The sequence below is a fragment of the Piliocolobus tephrosceles genome, chromosome 12 (assembly GCF_002776525.5).
Source record: "Piliocolobus tephrosceles isolate RC106 chromosome 12, ASM277652v3, whole genome shotgun sequence".
In the NCBI taxonomy this organism is placed as follows: Eukaryota; Metazoa; Chordata; class Mammalia; order Primates; family Cercopithecidae; genus Piliocolobus; species Piliocolobus tephrosceles.
In genome coordinates this window covers 95,102,190-95,122,636 of record NC_045445.1, presented here as the reverse complement: position 1 = coordinate 95,122,636, position 20,447 = coordinate 95,102,190, and the positions used below count along the sequence as shown (strand labels likewise).

At 39.4% G+C, this 20,447-nt stretch overlaps 1 protein-coding gene and 1 long non-coding RNA gene across 3 annotated transcripts in view; one reads left to right on the top strand and one right to left on the bottom strand.

Annotated features, from left to right (window-relative positions):
* Positions 1-20,447, top strand: part of LOC111536171 — a 33,276-nt gene that overhangs the window by 3,427 nt on the left and 9,402 nt on the right. The window contains exons 2-3 of the long non-coding RNA XR_002729662.2: positions 13,321-13,397; positions 14,399-14,488. This is a non-coding gene — a long non-coding RNA (uncharacterized LOC111536171). The remainder of the gene's footprint in view (positions 1-13,320; positions 13,398-14,398; positions 14,489-20,447) is intronic.
* WNK3 (WNK lysine deficient protein kinase 3) overlaps positions 2,221-20,447 on the bottom strand; it is a 171,181-nt gene continuing 152,954 nt past the window's right edge. For both annotated transcript variants that reach the window (XM_023202477.3, XM_023202476.2), the window contains 2 exons: positions 11,682-11,884; positions 2,221-8,060 (listed from right to left, as the gene is read on the bottom strand). In XM_023202477.3, coding sequence (XP_023058245.1) covers positions 7,731-8,060; positions 11,682-11,884 — 533 coding nt within the window. In that variant the 3' untranslated portion in view covers positions 2,221-7,730. The remainder of the gene's footprint in view (positions 8,061-11,681; positions 11,885-20,447) is intronic.

Genomic DNA, 20,447 nt, shown 5'->3' with positions numbered 1-20,447 from the left:
TGTATGCTGGTCTTATTCCCTGACTTAAACACTCTCACCTCTACACCTCACTTTATTATATCATCTTGCCCCTTTTGGGCCAACACCCAATTTTTTCCACCAACAGACCTTATGTTGACCCACGGAATGAGTTCAGTTTTTTTGTCACCTCTGTTTTGTCCTCATTTAAAATAATGATCTGTAAGGTTCCTTGTGTAAGTTATTTGAGCAAACCTACTATGTATCAGGCACAGTGATAAGCCCTTTGTGTGCTTTTTCATTCAAACTCAAAACAACCTCAAAACAACCTCACTGAGGGAATTATCCTTTTTACAGGTAAGGAAATTGAAGCTAAAAAGTTAAGCAATTTTCCCAAGTCCATAAGATAGAATACAACTACAGGTCTGCTTGACTCCAAAAGGTATCTGTATTAACTATAATCAGAATCAGGGCCCATTTCCAAACCAGTTTAATTTCCCAAGTGCAAGTTTACTGTGAAAGTCACCAGTGATATCTAACAGTAAGTGCAATTAGTAAATTAGAGACAGTGTTGGTTGCCTTAACACGTCTCATTTAATACTCATAACCACTTCATTTTACAAGTGAGGAAATATAAGTTTGAGAGTTCTGTGAATAAAAAAAAACAACACATGCTTATTCCACATGTACCTTGTTGCCTCCCTTTAGGGATCACCTAAGATAGAATGACTCACAGTCATTGGGTCAGTAAATCAAGATAACATATATTTAAAAACACTTTTAAAACACTCATCTAGTCTTGAATATTTCTGATAGGCCTATTACTCTTCATCCAGGGTTGTTTGCATGAGCATATGTATGTCCTTCTCCCTAAGTTACCAGATGAGCAAGTGATCTGACCCAGTCTGAGTTTCTCAAGTCAGAGTGATGAATGATAAGTGTGGGAGGGAGATTTCCAAATATGTGTTGTTCTAAAGGTGGACCATACACATTATCAACATGAAAGGAAATACTCCTTAATAAGTTTGTGCATAGGGAACACTTTGAATCCTTGCTTGGGCCATAAAAACCTCCTTCTGAAACTATGAAATAAGCACTGGATACAACTTCATGAAAGACATTGTAAAAAGTGTTCATACGGGCTGGGGGCAGTGGCTCATGCCTGTAATCCCAGCACTTTGGAAGGCCGAGATGGGAGGATTGCTTGAGCCTAGGAGATCAAGACCAGCCTGGGCAACATGCTGAAAACCCATCTCTACGAAAAATACAAAAATTAGCCGGGTGTGGTGGTGCGTGCCTGTGCTCCCAGCTACTTGGGGAGCTGAGGTGGGAGGATCATTTGAACCCAGGATGTTGAGGCTGCAGTGAGCCATAATTGCGCCACTGCACTCTAGCCTGGGTGACAGAATGAGACTTTGTCTCAAAAAAAAAAAAAAAAGAAGAAAAAAAAAAAAAAAACCCTGTGGGCCAGGCAAGGCGGCTCACGCCTGTAATCCTAGCACTTTGGAAGGCCAAGGCGCGTAGATCACGAGGTCAGGAGTTCAAGACCAGCCTGGCCAATATGGTGACATCCCATCTCTACTAAAAATACAAAAATTAGTCGGGCATGGTGGTGGCGCACACCTGTAGTCCTAGCTACTTCGGAGGCTGAGGCAGAAGAATCGCTGGAATCCGGGAGGTAGAGGATTCAGTGAGCTGAGATTGCGCCATTGCACTCCAGCCTGGGCGACAGAGAGACTGTGTCTCAAAAAAAAAAAAAAAAGTGTGTACGTACAAATCCTATTAGATAAGGGCCTACTCTAAATGTATCTGAATTATTATACATGTAGTACACCTGAGAATCAGTGTGGCCTAGGGTTTTTCCCATAAGCTGTGCAGACAGACAGACCTGGGTTTGGATCCAGGCTTCACCACTGACTAAGTATGTGGCCCTAGCAAATTCTTTAATCTCTCTGATCCTCAAATTTGCATTGTAAGTGGAAATAGTAACAGACCTATCTTATAGGATTTTGTGTGAATTAAAAATATCGCAGGTAAAAGCCTAGCCAACACAGTATGTGTTCAGTAAATAAGAGCGACTGTTACAATTATGGCTCATGTACAAGTGTGAAAATGAAGTCCAACTCAATTTGTTGGAACTGTAAATCAAGAGATAACACGCAGCTTGGTTAGTTTTTTTAGGCCAGCAGAGTTTACAGGACTAAATGTTCTAAATCTGCTAAATTACATTTGGTAAATGAAGAACCAGTTTTAGCCAGATGATTGCAGTGACTATGGCAGCATTTTAATAAGATAACATACTCATTTTAACACAGCCTTTATTTTCTGTTTCAAAACAGAATTTCCAGGAAACAAAACAAAATACTTACAATGGTTGGGTACAAATGAAATAAAAATCACAGTTTCAAAGAACCAAAATCAGACAGTTGCTGAAAGGCAGATCACTTGGTTTACCAAAAAAAAAGGTTAATGTCAAAAAGGATTAAAATTAAGTTTAACAACATTCTATATAATGCTACATTCCCCAATTAAGAAAGGAGAGTTCACATATACAACTAAATGTTAAGTGTGGAGAAGAGGGTGAAATTCTGCATACTTCATAGTAAATTATGCTGAAAGTTTATTAATTGCATAAACTTCCTGAGTGGCTCCCATGCTGCACTAGGTCTACATGCTTAATATATGAAACAAATTATAGCTTTAGGTGATTGAGCATGACAGACCTTGAACAACTGCACTTTCCAGTTAGTCACTATATCTGCTGAGGGTATGTTCTGGACCGCAAACCTCAATCTCAAATCTTGAGTTATAGTGGAAAAGAAATTCAACTTAAAAAAAACTAGAGGATGACAAGCACGCATTTAGGAGTTTATTTTACAATGGCACATTTTTTCTTAGAACCCAGTTTCTCTCTTCCCTTCTTGCTTGACTTTTAGCCCTGTTTGGATTTTTTAAATTAAAAGAAAACCTTCCAGAATAGGAGCTGTTGGTTTGTACACTTGTCTAGTTATCTTAGTTGAAAATAACTTTAGTGTAACCTAGTTACTATCCCAGGCTCCTTCATATATTGGCTGTCAGGGTTCCTGACCAATGTTTGTGTTCATCTTTCACATATAAAGACTATTTCCAGGGTGACCTGAAGGCATTTGGCTCCATAAAAAATTCATACTAATTTCAATTCAAAGGATTTTATCAAGTTTGAGTGCTACTATCTTACAATCTGCATTTTTTAAGATTTCAATCTTAGAAATTATACCTATCAAATCAAAGGCCTTTTCTACACACCACCCCCCTTTTCTGATTCCTCTTCTAAACAAAGGGAGGGGTGGAACAAGTCCTTGATAAACTACAGATTCCAAAAACAATCTATTCTAGAAAATGGTCTGCATACCACCTCAAATAGTTCAAGTTTTACTGACCCAAACCAGATAAAATAACTGAATCCCAAAATGATGGCAAATATACCTCAGGAATGTACTTATGCATAATGACTGAAATACAGTATTTACCAGTATTAAATATGCTGTAGTGTTACACAGTAAACATGTGAAACAAGGAACATCTGGTTACAAACATTTGCTGAGTTTTCAAGGAAAAAAAAAAAAAGGAATGCATCATTTTCACTCAGAAAAGACAGCAAAGAAGAAAGTCAATGCTTCCATAAACTTTAGAGATTGGATAAAGTTATATAAAACCCTTACTATCAACTACATTTCAACTAAATGCATTTGGCTGTTTTAAGGTAACCAAATATCACTGCAAATACCTAGCACTGTGCTAATATATGTGGAATGATAGGCCATTGCTGAAGGATTTGTCAAATATTTCACTGTGGTAGTTAAAGCAATTTCAACCCATTGCCCTTTAGGCACACAGACGAGAAATGCATCTCTAATAAAAAATGCAAAGTTATAGGCACTGGATTGTCTAATTCAGGTACTTTCTTACCATTTGTTTATTTTATAACTAACTCCGACACCTAAGTCCTATATTGCCACCAATTTCAATTATTATTCTGCTCTCCACCCCCAAATCCCCAAAGCATATTTCACAGAAGCACATGGCTCTCCACTTAAACACAGATTGGTGGCAGAATGATGGTCCCTCTCATCTCAAACTGTAGCCTAGCACTGGGAAAAAGAGGCAGACCAGATTTATAATCTGAAAGAATACTGAGAATCAAGGCAAAAAAGCAAGTTTCACAGGCAGTGTTTACTTGTGCACCCAAAACAGCACTGAAAACGAGGTAGTTAAACAAAATTAATTGGACTAGAATTAAATCTGGGTTCTAAAATGATACATCCCATCAAACTGTACATAACACTCCACGCTCAATCCAAAAATCACAGCAGAAAAGTGCCTTTTAAACTTTCACAGATAATTTTGCAGCCAAACCATTAGAATTCATGCTTGATATAAAACTGGCAAGGAAGGGATGAAAAACAGAATGAATATTTGTTATATTACAGCAAATTACCTTAAATAGTGATTCAAGACTGCTACAAATATACATAGGGTTATTTTCATTAGATTTACACCAATACTGGTTTCATATTCTTATGATGTTACACCCAACTTCACAGACATAGCAGCAGGTACTTCATGATGAAATGCTCACATTGCCACATATGGAGATACAGTACTATTCATCAGACTTGCACTTTGAGAAGTAAACATGGTGGCTGGACATACAGACTATCCTCTGAATAAACTTTACAAGCAGGATGGTTAAGTACAACCATTTTCTCCTCTACAAGAAGGAAAATGAAAAGGAAAGGTTTGTATGTTTTTTGGAAAGGAAGGCCCTTTTTATATAGTAGGCTCTTTGTTAAGAAGGGAATTTCGGAGCTTTATCTCAAGTTAATTATTTCTGGGGCAGAAAAGTACCTCAGACAAGGATGAAAATAGCACTATTACATGATTTAGCAAAATTATGACATAATGCAAAACCCCTGGATAGAAAACTAGCCAGTATTTACAGTCAAAGTGACTATAATCTGAACCAAACATGTAAGTCATGGGAAAAAATAATTTTAATAAAACCCCACAGTGATGAGAATAACATTGTTTTCTCCATTTCTGCATAAGCTCACTTTTTTCTGTATTTTTAAATGTACACGTTATATATACATAATGTATACATAACATATATGATAACCCAGTTACTGCAGTCAGCATGGAGACAGCAGTACACTATTCACCATCTTCAAACTTTGGAAGACTACTTTTCTTTCCAGCAAAAACCTGAAAAGATTGTAAATATTACAAGGCACTGCAAGAGTCTGCAGGCAAACAAGAATGATGAATTATATGTGGAATACAGGTGGTGGCCAAAGGCAGAACATATGATGTAGAGCAGTCATTAATTCATGTAATTGTATGTGTCAGCCATGGAACTTTTTTCATCCTGGGGTACACTGTTTAAAATGATTGTGACTAGAGAAGAAGGGGTCCTAAAATCTCCAGTATTTTCACTTTATAGGTTGTATGTCTCAGTGTAATTACACAAAGCCAACTTTTTATAATGAAACACAAGCAGTTTTAAAGAATTAGGGATTTTAGGAGCATTGTTTTTATACATATGGAAAACAGTGCAATGCAAGCATTTGCATTACACAAATGTCCTAAAATCACTTCAAATTGCAAACCAATACTGTACAAGAAATTTGAAGAATCTGTACTTAACATTTGGAAAGACTCATACAAAACAGAGCATGTTCTATGAAAAGAAACAGGGGATCTTATCAACAGCAATTCTCAAAATGCTGCCCTAGATGCCTCAAATTATAGTGACAGAGTCTTCTTGATAATGGATGTGATCCTCAGGTAAGCAACATAAGACACTTTTTTTTTTTTTTTTGGAAAAGAGGTACTGAATACTGAATGTCACAAAGTAGACTGTGCAAAAAAAAAAAAAAAAAAAAAAAGTACACCCATTAAGTTTTCCTCATTACCTGGCAAGCCTATGGGGTACAATTTTTAGAAGAATACGGAGGAAAATCTGTTAACAGTAATGTTGGGTAACAATTTGGAATGTTTACTAGTAGACAGAACTCCTAATTAGGTAAATGTGTATTTAAAAACGACCTCGAAGTCTTCAGAGTGGAAGGTAAGTAATTTGAACATGAATACTTAGTTGGTAAATACCATTTTAAGAATTCTATTTGGGTTTCACAGACTGAGCATTAGGTAACCCTGTGACTAGCCTTTAACATTATTATAGTTAACTTTCTTAAAAACCAAAGGTGTACATTTTGACATTGCCTCCCCTCCTCCTAAAACTGGATAAAACCCAGTAAAGTGCAACTTGACAGTGATCTCTCTCAGATTCTAAAGAGGCTGCCAAACTCATTTAAGATCTAAAATTATCTAAGATACTATAGATACTAAAAAGAAATTCTAACTAAAAATGGTAATTAAAAAAAGAGCTAAGGACAACTTAAATAGTATCCTTCTAGGGTCTACTATCTCACTGCAGGACAGTGCATATCACACATCTCTGAGAACCCTGTAAAGCCAGTGTTTCATATGTAAGTCTCAAAACCTACTGTGTCAAGTAAATTTCACTTCAGAAGAATGGACTGAGGTGTAGCTTTAATCCCCCTCGTTAGGAGTACAAGGATTCCCCCCAAATGAGATTCATATCAGCTGCAATATATGCTTTGCAAAAGAATGCAAACCAAACCAATACCTCTCAGATGTTCAAAACCAATGTAGTATGCATGTGAGAAACAAGGAGACAGCTGCTTTGAATTATTACTGAAATCCTAAAACAACAGCAGTATCTGCAGAATCAAGGAACTGTTACACTTCTGTTTTTTTCCTTTCCCTCTGTCTCATCCAAAACAAGGCTTCATCCTACTGCTGTGATGACGGGAAATCACATTTAAAAAGGGCTCATGTTCTGTATTGGTTGACAAAATTATAATTTTTGGGGGGGCCAAGGAGGGCGGATCACAAGGTTAGGAGTTTTGAGACCAGTCTGGCCAACATAGTGAAACCCCATCTCTACTGAAAATACAAAAATTAGCCAGGCATGGTGGCTGGCGCCTGTAGTCTCAGCTACTCAGGAGGCTGAGGCAGGAGAATCACTTGAACCCAGGAGGCAGAGGTTGCAGCAGTGAGCCGAGATCACACCACTGCACTCCAGCCTGGGCGACAGAGAGAGAGTCCATCTCAAAAAAAAAAAAAGTTATTCTAATTTTATACACCAAAATGTTTCCTACAGCAAGTTACCCTGCCTTCTGTGAAAGGTAAACCTAAGACAAACATGTGAAGATCCCATAAGACTCTGGCTGATGGAGGGTCTCAGGTTCATCCACATTTGGGGAGAATCAATCTAAATAATTTTTAAACATTTTTAAAGAAAAGTATCCAGCTGCAGATAGCAGCAGTAAAAAAAAAAAAAAAAAAAGGTGGGGCCGGGGAGCTTCTCAACAATTCATGGAAAGTGTCCTGGAAATGGTAATGCTCAAGCTGAGCTTATTAAAGCATTCTGAACAGTATTTTTTAAAAAATCAAGTATCAAAGAGGATAGAATTTGAAGTGAAAAAACATTTCTGTGTGCAGTGTTCTATGTGCAAACTGCACATTTCTACAGAATGATGAGCTGTATTCAAATACCACACTGGAACAAAAAATATATAGTCTAAAGTAAACTCAAATGAGGGAAAATATGACAGAACCCAAGAAGAAGAAACTTTAATAATTAATCTTAGGTGTCCTGAAAATAATTCTGAAAAAACCTCCCTTTTTATCATAATTACTCTGATTCATTTAGGACCAGGAGGGATTGTGGCAGGATTCTGCACTGATGAAGTTGGAAATGCCTGCATATTCATCCCTGGCTGGAATGGTCCCCCAGATTGGGTGGGAATTACTACAGACTGTTGTGTTGTTCCTGAAATTCCTACCCACTGTACTGGATACCCCACCCCCCCCACAGCATTATACTGACAAACATGAGGCATTCCATATGATGATAATGGCCCAGGAAATGAAGGGAGTGAGAGTCCTTGTGGCAAGGAAGTTGGGACAGCTCCACGGATTTGGGACAGAGAAGAAATCCATGTTGATGTGTAGCCCATAGTAGATGGAGTATTCTAACAAAAACAAAAATAAAAACAAAAGATCAGTTTATTTGGTATATGCTTTTATCAGTCTATATTCCTTCCTATTCTTTTTTTTTCTATTGCTGCTGCACAAATTAATATTCCTTCCTAGTCTTTTTGGCATACTATTCCTATTATTACTATCAGGGACTACCATTTTTGGAGTACCTTTCCATGTGCTAACCATAATTATGTGCCTTAATTAATGCCATCTTCCCTGCCTTACATTTTTATAGTTATTTCCATGCATATGTACGTAGAAAGATATTTGACATGATGTTTATCTAAAGTTAATGAAAATTATTTCTGGGTGGTGGGATTTGAAGGTGGTATTTTAAAATTTGTACTTTTCTGCACTGATTAAATTATATAATGAACATTATTAATTTATAGATAACCTGATTTTTTAAAGAAGACAAATTGGAGAGGTTATACATTTTCTCCTGGATATTTCAAAGGCATCTCAGAAACAAATGCCTGGAAATCAAATGTGTGATCTTCCCCTACCAAAGCACACTGCTCACATTCCCCATCTTGGTGATTGGTACACTAGCATAGTATCTAGTTATGTGAGCCAGAAACCTAGCCTTCATACCTCCCCTTCACCATACATCCATTCCATCACCAAATCTTGTCCATTTAATCTCTTAAGCATTTTTTGGAATCTGTTCACTTCTTTTCAACTCAACTTTTCCCATTTTCCAGACCAGTTAAGACTAACTCTTAACTGGTCTGCCAACATCTACCCTTACCTCCAATAAATAATCCTTTTCTCTTGCTTGAGTCAGAGTCATTTTTTCAAAAAACAAGTCTGATCATGTCAACCCTAGGGCTTAAATGGCTATTCATCTTTCTTAAAATACAGATGGCTGGGCGCGGTGGCTCACGCCTGTAATCCCAGCACTTTGGGAGGCCAAGGCGGGTGGATCACCTGAGGTCAGGAGTTCGAGACCAGCCTGGCCAACATGATGAAACCCTGTCTCTACTAAAAACCCAAAAATTAGCCGGGTATGGTGGCGAGCGCCTATAATCCCAGCTACTCAGGAGGCTGAGGCAGGAGAATTGTTGAACCTGGGAGGCGTAGGTTGCAGTGAGCGGAGATGGCGCCATTGCACTCCAGCCTGGGCAACAAGAGTGAAACTCCATCTCAAAAAAATAAAAACAAACTAACTAATAAAAAATACAAAGTTCCTTATCATTACCACTTTTAAGATTCCATCTACCTTAGATCCATTGTGCACTAACTCCTCTTTGCTCTCTTCACTTCAGCCAAACTGGCCTACTTTCAATCCCTTCATGCTCCTTTCCTCATACGGGGCTTTTGCATATGTGATCCCTTCCACATGGAATCATTATTCCCTCCTCTTTTCACCTAGTTAACACCTATTGATCCTTCAGATCTCTGCTTAATCATCACTTGCTCAGTGAAGCTTTCCTTGACTTTCCTTTAAGAGGTCAAATTTCCCTTATTGTAGCCTATATCTTTCTTTTGTAGTTCTTATTACAGTTGCAATTTTATATTTGTATATGCAATTCTATTATGTCTAACTAACTGTCTTAGCAGAGCATAAATTCCATGAGGGTAGGGATCACACTTGTTTTTACTCACCAAACCCATGTCTAGCGGAGGGCTTGGTACATAACTGTTAAGCAAACACGTATTTCTAAGTAAGGATACAGAGCAGTAAAATGTCAGAGCATTAGTGAGATGGGCTTGCCACACAAAAGATATAACCAACTGAACCTACAAATACAAAAACAGTTACAATATATAGGGTACCTACTATGTAGCACCTATAAAGGTACAGCTTCATAGGTGTTATCTCATTTAATCCTCATACCAATCCTGTAAGGCAGGTATTCTGTTTGAAAGACATGAAAACTGAGGCACAGATAGATCAAATGACTTTTCTAAAATCACACAACTAGTAAGTGACTGAGCTGACATTAGAACCCAAGTCTGTTAAATGACCTTCACTACTTTTATTCACACACCATTTTCTACTCACCCTTCCTCCAAACATCCTCTATTATACTCCAGTAAACAGCCCTCCAACTAGTCAACAAAAGCCTCCATTCACACAGTACTCAGAGGTTCTCTCACTGGCAGTACAAATGCATTTATGTCTTGAAATTTGCCTCTAAAGGCTTCCAATTTTCACAATGGTGATGCTATCTGTGTATAAATTGGTGCCACAAGTAAGATAAATATACAGAGCTCCCAAGGAAATATACTGCTCACTAATTTGGGAAATCGAGGATTTGGAAAATTTTTATTCAATATTAACAATAAATGCATTATTCTTTTAACAAACTATATGACGATATATGTATAAAAATACATATACACAAATATAACACACAGAGATAAATCTCTTTCAATTAAAGGGGTTAAAATTCTAAGCCCTGATTCCATTTTAATAGGTTTACTCATTTTGAAAAAAAATGTCACTAACTTTAAAAATACAAAAACACAGAAATGTACGAAGTAAAATAAGGCCTAAATTCCACCATCCAGCATATTTTTCATGGCTTTTCATATGTATGCATATCTAATGTATATAATTTTGCATAAATTATATTATACTATGTATGCTGTTCTCTAAGCCTGACTTCTTCCTACTCCAGAATGCACTGTGGGCATCTTTCATTTCATGGCATGTACACCTGACTAAGGGCACATGCAATAACTAGGCATCTTTTCTTTAAAACACCTCTTATAATATTCTAGCTTAAAGAACTTTAAAATTCTTTTTCATAATGAACAAATAACTTATCAGATCTAAGAATATTGACGTGAAACATAGGAAAACTTTTCCTTAAAACCCAAACTCTTCTTGGAACACTGTACTGAATTAACCTTCATTCCAGATGCTTTCTTCTTTGATACTTGCTGGATTTTTTTTTTTTTTAAACAGAACAGTCTTTTTTTTTTTTTTTTTTTGAGACGGAGTCTCGCTCTGTCGCCCAGGCTGGAGTGCAGTGGCGCGATCTCGGCTCACTACAAGCTCCGCCTCCCGGGTTTACGCCATTCTCCTGCCTCAGCCTCCCCAGTAGCTGGGACTACAGGCGTCCGCCATCTCGCCCGGCTAGTTTTTTGTCTTTTTAGTAGAGACGGGGTTTCACCGTGTAGACCAGGATGGTCTCGATCTGCTGACCTCGTGATCCACCCGTCTCGGCCTCCCAAAGTGCTGGGATTACAGGCTTGAGCCACCGCGCCTGGCCCAGAACAGTCTTTTTAAAACAAGGGTCAGCGAACCACAGCCTACCACGTCTTTTTATAAGTAAGGTTTTAGTGGAACAAAGTCATGCCCATTTGGTTATATATTCTCTATGGCTGCTTTTGCACTATAACAGAGTTGAGTAGTTGTAATAGTATAGCTTGAAAAGCCTAAAATATTAACTAACTGGCTCCTTCCCCCCAAAAGTTTACTGACTCATGGTCTAAAATATAATTTGCTCAAAGACATAATGAATTTAAAAAACGATAAAAGTCTCTATGTTATCAAGTCATACCACCCTCTCATAGTGACTATAACTATAGGCCTAAGTGCATCAATTTTTATGGTTTTAGTTCTTGTAAATAAAGTAAATCGGATATAAACAACTTACTTCATATACTTTGTTCCAGTTTTCTGTCTCTAGTTTGTGTTGACTTTGTTTAAGTTGGTTTAAACTTGGCTTAATAAGAGAATTTCCTACTGCTTCCTTTGTCCAGTCATCCACCAGCTTGTGTAAGTCATCTGTGAACATCCCTTTTTTACTGGCTGGAGACTGCTGGCATGATGCTGCATTACTCTCCACACACAGTGGATCTATAAGGAAAAAAAAAAAAACAGGGAAACCATGAAAAGGAATTAAAACTGATAATCAGATAACTCTTTGGCCAACAATGCAGCTGACAGAACCACACATGGGGTGCAATTAGGGTGAACACACACTCTAGTTTACCTGAGACATCCTGGTTTAAAGCTGTTGTCCTGGAGTAATCGCTAACAGTACACCCTTTCACTCTCAAAAGTTTCTTCTTGGCTGGGCGCAGTGGCTCACGCCTGTAATCTCAACACTTTGGGAGGCTGAGGCGGGTGGATCACGAGGTCAGGAGTTCAAGACCAGCCTGGCCAACATGGTGAAACCCCGTCTCTACTAAAAATACAAAAATTAGCCAGGCATGGTGGTGGGCGCCTGTAATCCCAGCTACTCAGGAGGCTGAGGCAGAATAGCTTGAACCTGGGAGGCGGAAGTTGCCGTGAGCTGAGATCATGCCATTGCACTCCAGCCTGGGACAGAGTGAGACTCCGTCTCAAAAAAAAAAAAAAAAAACAAAAACAAAAACAAAACACACACACAAAAACAAAAAGAAAGTTTCCTCTTGTTTGGACAGCAAATTATATGGTTACCTTAGGTATAAATCAAGTGTAATAAATAGTACTCATAAAAATTAGTATAAACTCTAATCTTTTCATCAGCTCCCTCAGATAGATACTTAGAAGAGTTAAAAAAGAATCAAAGAATGTTAAAAACGAAAAAAAAGGTCTAGTGCAAGCCACTTTTATAATGGGAAAACAAGGCCCAGAATAAGTAAATTGACATGCTCAAGTTCTTGCAACTAATTACCAGCAGAGACAGGCCTGGAACTCTAAAGCCTAGACAAAGACACTGTATCTTTTCAATATACCATACTGACTTTCAAGAAGCTTCAGAAAACTAGAATCTTATTTTATTTTTTACCGATATTTCTGTTTACGATTTAAAAAGATGAATGTGTATCCAGAATAGCAGAAATGAAGGCACAGATGGTTTGATGAACCTCATGAGTTGTGGAGCATAAGATGTTCAAATAAATGAAAGAAATCAATTATAGAGAATTCCATAAGTATACTTTCCTAATCTGAACATCACACTAAGTCTTTACATCATAATTGAGTACTATTACTCATGCTTACAATATCATTCTCATAGAAAATATTCATAGAGTTCCAATTCCTCTGACTGAATTATAAGCCAAAAACTTAACAGAGTGGGTCTAAAATTAATTTTAGGAAATACAGTTGTGAATTTAAGTATAATAACAGTTCCAGGGATTTAACAAGCATGTGAAGATGTCTTACACATTTGTTATGGTACTTCTTTTAATCACGAAAAAATACAAAAACAAATTGCAAGAGGTAATGCAAGAAGCTTCCATATTAATACTTTTTGAAACTTGTAACAGGCCTGTGATATACACAAGTATCATTCTGTTTTATAGACGGAGAAACTGGGACCCAGAAGATTAACAACTGGAGTTACATGCTGGGGCTAGAATCCAGATATCCTGACTGTCAGGTCAGTGGGCTTTCCGTTGTACTCCATCATAAATGCCAACTGCCGAGGTGGGCGGATCACCTGAGGTCAGGAGTTCGAGACCAGCCTGGCCAACATGATGAAACCCCATCTCTACTAAAAATACAAAAATTAGCCGGGCGTGGGGGTGCGCCTGTAATCCCAGCTACTTAGGAGGCTGAGGCAGGAGAATTGCTTGAACCCAGGAGGCGGAGGTTGCAGTGTGCCGAGATCACACCATTGTATTCCAGCCTGGGCAACAGAGCAAGACTCTGTCTCAAAAAATAATAATACAATAAAATAAATGCCAACTGATATAATAAAGTAGGAAATGGAAGAAGATATTTCTTGAAAAGGGAAACATGACAATCTCAATGATTGCATATGCATAGTCTGTGATCTTCTATGAACCCTGTGCTACTGAAAATTTAGATTCAAAGGTGATTAAATATTTTTGTTTGTTTGTTTTGAGACAGTCTCGCTTTGTCACCCAAGCTGGAGTGCAGTGGCGCGATCCTGGCTCACTACAACCTCTGCCTCCTGGGTTCAAGCGATTCTCACACCTCAGCCTCCCGAGTAGCTGGAATCAAGGCATGTGCTACCGTGCCCAGCTAATTTTTGTATTTTTGGTAGAGATGGGTTTCACCATGTTGGCCAGGCTGGTCTCAGTCCTCTGACCTCAAGTGATCTCCCTGCTTCTGCCTCCCAAAGTGCTGGGATTACAGGTGTTAGTCACTGCTCCCAGCCTTAAATATTAAAGGGAAACACAATAATGTTGTATAAGAGTTTAATGAATTAATCAGAACATTCACATATACAAGAGTTTTACAACAACATTTACTAATGTGGGGCAACCATGATATATCAAAATGACATACCAACTTGTTGGAATCCCAATTTTTCTAGGACATAAAATCCTGAGACACAAAAGTCAGTCTATAATAAAAGCATCATTTCTTCTTGTTATTCCTTTGCACACTCAACTAATTCTCTGCTTATTCCAGCGATGGAGCAAAGAGCACAACAAAGTTGGGGAAGACTTTGGAGCTGAAGCTTTTATAGACTGTGTTCTCAACCTAGAAGAATGTCAGCAGGTGGGATTAAAAAGAGAAGATAGCCAGAAACAGGAACATATCGATGCCCACAGTTTTGCCTATCCATCTTCTCTTAGAAATATTTTTGTGCCCAATCCCTTCAGCTTCTAAAACATTTGTTGCAGAGAGATTAGGTCTAAATGTCATTAATTTAAGAAAATTCTGGGGCTGGCACAGTGGCTCACGCCTGTAATCCAATAATTTTGGGAGGCCAAGGTGGGTGGATCACCTGAGGTCAGGAGTTTGAGAGCAGCTTGGCCGACATGGTGAAACCCTGTGTCTACCAAAAATACAAAATTAGGCGGCCACGGTAGTGGCTGCCTGTAATCCCAGCTACTCAGGAGGCTGAGGCAGGAGAATTGCTTGAACCTGGGTGGCAGAGGTTGCAGTGAGCTGAGATCATGCTACTGCACTCCAGCCTGGGGTACAGAGTGAGATTCCATCTCAAAAAAAAAAAAAAAAAGAACATTTCTGGGGAGGGAGAAAAAGAACATTTCTCCAGTAAGGGAAATACAATGTTAGGACTCTTCTTGTGCATAACTCTGGTCTAACAAGTTATCTTAAATACTCAATTGGCAGTAAGTTAAGGCTGCTGCACTAGTGGCACAATAGCCAACAAGTGGAGGAAAAAATAATTAACAAACTGAAACAAGTATTTAAATGAAACAGGGGCTAGGGCAACAACCACTGCACTCCAGCCTGGGCGACAAAGCGAGACTGTGTCTCTTAAGCAGGCAACAGAAAGAACAACTACACACACACACACACACACACACACACAAAGTTATCAAGAACAATGTGCCATATGAAAAGGAAAAAAATGCTATTTGAATGTTATTCAGTATCTAACTATGGTTTACATAAGGCAGGATCATTTATTTATTGATTTCATCTAAAAGTTATTCATATCATAATATAAAAGACCACTTAATTCAAGCACAAGCCAGAAAGTACCCAATCAATGCATATTAAAATAAGTACTATGCAAACGTGGTTTATGATAGGTAGTAATAACATATTAACTTCAAACGTGCTCTTTAATATTCATTTCTTATTGATGAAAAGAAAAAAACCAGAGTTCAGTCCTTGATGTTCTTTTTTGTTCTTTCCCCCAAGGTGATGCCTATATTCAGACAGTTTCAGTGATCACTCCACTGCATTATTTCTATCTCTTATCCTATCCCTTGATTTCTCTCTTCAATCACAATCTCACAACCAACTCCCAAATGTATTTTTCTACTTGGATGTTAATAAATTATTCAATTCAGGCCAGGCACAGTGACTCACATCTGTAATCCTAGCACTTTAGGAGGCTGACACAGGAGGATTGCTTGAGGCCAGGAGTTCAAGACCAGCCTGGGCAACATAGGAGGATCTCATCTCAAAAAAAATTTGCTGGGCATGGTGGCACACAGCAGTAGTCCCAGCTACTTGGGAGGTTAAGGTGGGAGGCTTGATTGAGCCCAAGAGTGCAGGGTTACAGTGACCTATGATCACACTACTACATTCCAACCTGGGTGACAGTGAGACCCTGTCTCAAAAAAAATTAAATTAAAAAATAAATAAATAATTCAAGTCAATACACCTGGGGTCAAACCTGTCACAATCCTGGCATGACAATTGGCTTAAATGTCATACTTCTGTTAAAGATACTGAATATTTTTCCAAGCCACTCAAACTCAGATCCTTTGGATCTCCCCACCAATACACACACATCCAGTCCATCACTACGTCATGAAATTCCTCCTATACAATGTCTTTTGTCCACTTTCATTTCTACCATTCTATAAGCTCTTAATTATCTCATGCATAGACTACTATGATTGCAATGATCTAAATGGACTCACTCCTTGGCTCTAGCCAATATATTCTTCAAACTACCACCAGATTAATATGAGTGAAGGCTGGGCACGGTGACTCACGCCTGTAATCCCAGCACTTTGGGAGGCTGAGGTGGGTGGATCACATGAGGTCAGGAGTTTGCTACCAGCCTGATCAACATGGTTAAACCCTGTCTCTACTAAAAATACAAAAATTAGCTGGGCATGGTGGCGTGTACCTGTAATCCCAGCTACTCAGGAGGCTGAGGCAGGAGAATCGCGTGAACCTGTTAGGTGGAGGTTGCAGTGAGCCAAGATCGCACCACTGCACTCCAGCCTGGGCAACAGAGCAAGACCGTGTCTCAAAACAGTAAATAAGTAAAAAATAATATGAGTGAAATGCTGTTTTCAGCTAAAATGCTGCTTAAAAAAAAAAAAAAAGCTTCAACAGTTCTTTACTGCTAATACCACCAGGATTCCCACTTGTTTAGGTGGCAAAGACCTGGGAAATCATGGTTGTCCTTGCAGAACATTATTTTATTTATTATCCTTAAACTAACATGTATCACTTATTAAGCTTAAATATATAATTGTTTTAGATCAGATTCATTATCTTACACTAAACACTAACATAAACATGCTGTAGCAGCTGCCAAATTTTTTTTTTTTTTTTTTTTTTTAAGACAGAGTCTCGCTCTGTCATCCAGGCTGTAGTGCAGTGGTGCGATCTCTGCTCACTGCAAGCTCTGCCTCCCGGGTTCTCGCCATTCTCCTGCCTCAGCCTCCCGAGTAGCTGGGACTACAGGTGCCTGCCACCATGCCCGGCTAATTTTTTGTATTTTTAGTAGAGATGGGGTTTCACCGTGTTAGCCAGGATGGTCTCGATCTCCTGACCTCGTGCTCCACCCTCCTCGGCCTCCCAAAGTGCTGGAATTATAGGTGTAAGCCATGGCGCCCAGCCCAAATTTTTTTAAGTATAGAAGGAAAACTTTCTACTGTAAATCCTCTATTTCACCCAACTATTTGAAAGTTATACGTCTTTCTCGCAAATCTTGCATTTTTACTGTTTGCATGCCTTAATATCATGAAATTGTATCTACTGACAATACTCTTTCCACTTCCCCTAATTTCAATTCTGCCCATTTATCCTTCTTTTTTTTCTTTTTTTGGCGAGATGGAGTTTTGCTCTTGTTGCCCAGCCTGGAGTGCAATGAAACAATCTCGGCTCACTGCAACCTCTGCCTCCCAGGTTCAGGCAATTCTCCTGCCTCAGCCTCCCGAGTAGCTGGGATTGCTAGTGTGCACCACAACAGCCGGCTATTTTTTGCATTTTTATTAGAGATGGGGTATCACTATGTTGGTCGGGCTGGTCTCGAACTCCTGACCTCAGGTGATCTACCCGCCCCAGCTTCCCAAAGTGCTGGGATTATAGGCCTGAGCCACCGCACCTGGCCAGCCCATTTATCCTTCGAGACCAACTCAAATCCTATCTTCTGCATGAAGTATTCTCAGACCACTATCATCATACATTCCCCTCAACCCACTACAGGTACAATTTATGGTTTTGGGAAGCAATGCAGTATAATAGTTAAGAGCTAAGGCTTTGAAGTCAGACATATTTGGATTCTCTCACCTATTAACTGAGATCCAAAAGAAGTTACTTAACCTCACTAACCTCAGTCTCTTCACCTAAAAAAGACAAACATTAATATTTATCTACCTTACAGAGATGTTCTGAGGATTAAGATAATATATGTAATATATACTTTTTTTTTTTTTTTTTTGAGATGGAGTCTGGCTCTGTCGCCCAGGCTGGAGTGCAGTGGTGTGATCTAGGCTCACTGCAAGCTCCGCCTCCCAGGTTCACGCCATTCTCCTGCCTCAGCCTCACGAGTAGCTGGGACTACAGGCACCCACCACCACGCCCGGCTAATTTTTTGTATTTTTAGTAGCGACGGGGTTTCACTGTGTTAACCAGCATGGTCTCGATCTCCTGACCTCATGATCCACCCACCTTGGCCTCCCAAAGTGCTAGGATTACAGGTGTGCACCACCGCATCTGGCCCAATATATACGTTTTTAGATAGGGTCTGGCTCTGTCACACTCCTGGACTCAAGCAATCCTCCCACCTCAGCCTCTTGAGTAGCTGTGATTACAGGCGTGTGCCACCATGCCCAACTAATTTTTGTATTTTTTGTAGAGATGGGATTTCGACATATTGCCCAGGCTGGTCTCAAACTCCTGAGCTCAAGTGATCTGCCTGCCTTGGCCTCCCAAAGTGCTGGGAGTAGAGGCATGAGCCACATGCCCAGCCTAATACATGCAACATTTTTATTATGTCTTGGGATCTCCCAGACCACCCACACATTCCGTGATTCACCAGGTCTCCAGGGACTCAGATTCATAGCTAAGGTTTATTACAGTGCAAGATACACATTACGGTCAGCAAAGGGAAAAGACAGGAGTCTAGAGAAATTCATGATCAGACTTCCATATGTTCTCTCCCTATCCTTTCTACAGCAACAAAAAAAATACAGCAACAGGTGTACACATTTCTACCCAGGAAAGCCCATTAGAGACTTAGTGACCACGGTTTTCACTGGGGGCTGGTCTCAGAGGCCCATACCAAAATTCCAGACTCTGAGGAGGAAAACATGTGTTCAGCATAAATCACATTATTTGTACCAACAAACCAGGCAAAGTGAACTACTTACCGGTTAGGGAACAGAGGGAAACCAAGTTTCCACATACCAGCCAAGGGCCAATCTTGCCGGCAGGCCTCTCTGAAGATAGCAGTCTCATGTCTGTTATGTTGGCTCTATTCTGTACATTTTACCACAATGCTCATATTATAAGTTAACTACACAAATACATTGTAGATACCATTACATTGCAATACCATAATTAGTCAGGTGTGTTGGCACGCACCTGTAGTCCCAGCTACTCGGGAGGCTGAGGCAAGAGAATCACTCGAACCTGGGAGGCAGAAGTTGCAGTGGGCCGAGACCACACCACTGCACCCCAGCCTGGGTGACAGAGTGAGACTCTGTCTAAAAAAAAAAAAATAAATAAATAAACATTGCAAAATCATGTATCAACTCATGTTTCCAACAAAACATGTATAATTGTGGGCAGGGAAGGATATATGCAGTGCTTTTTTTTTTTTTTTTTTTTTTTTGGAGACGGAGTCTTGCTCTGTCACCCAGGTTGGAGTGCAGTGGCGTGAACTCGGATCACTGCAACCTCCAGGCTGGTTTCGAACTCCTGACCTCAGGTGATCTGCTCACCTCAGCCTCCCCAAGTATAGGGATTACAAGCATGAGCCACTGCACCTGGCCAAGCACTGCTTCTTAAAATGGGTTCCCTGGTAAAATAGTTTTGGGAGATTTTGTATATTATTTCCTTTCTTGGACATTCTCAGTTCATATTAGCACATTAAAGGACCTAAGAAATTCTACAGTGGAGAGACTGGTATTTATATTACTTAATAACACATTTCGCATTTGACCATGTAACACCTATTAACTCCCTGCTGACAACTTATGAAATGCTGTGCTAAGGCCAACAAATGTGTCCACTAATCTTGGCCAAATGGGAAAAGATGAAATGTCAGCAAGTTTTGAAAGACCACTACTAGAGCTAGAAATATGAAATCATCTGTTCCTGTGACAGGCAATAAAGTAACAAAACTACTGGAAGGTACATGTGGAGCACCCTGTCTTTGTGAACTTGGCCTCCATGAGTTATAAAAAGAAAGAGAAAATGAAGATAATTTAGTTCCTACTTAAGAAGACATGACCATTTTTATACTAAATCTGGTTCGAGGGCCTGGCACAGTGGCTCACACCTGTAATCCCAATGACTCTGGAGGCAGAGGCGGGAGGACTGCTTAAGCTCAGGAGTTTGAAATCAGCCTGGGCGACATAGCAAGACCCCATCTCTACAAAAAAATATTTAAAAAAAGATTAGCCGGGCACAGTGGTACACGCCTAGAGCCCTAGCTACTTGGAAGGCTGAGGCAGGAGGACTGCTTGGGCCCAAGAGTTTGAGGTTACAGTGAGCTACGACTGAGCCACTGTACTCTAGCCTGAGTGACAAAGCAAGACCCTGTCTCTAAAAAATAAACACATAAATAACA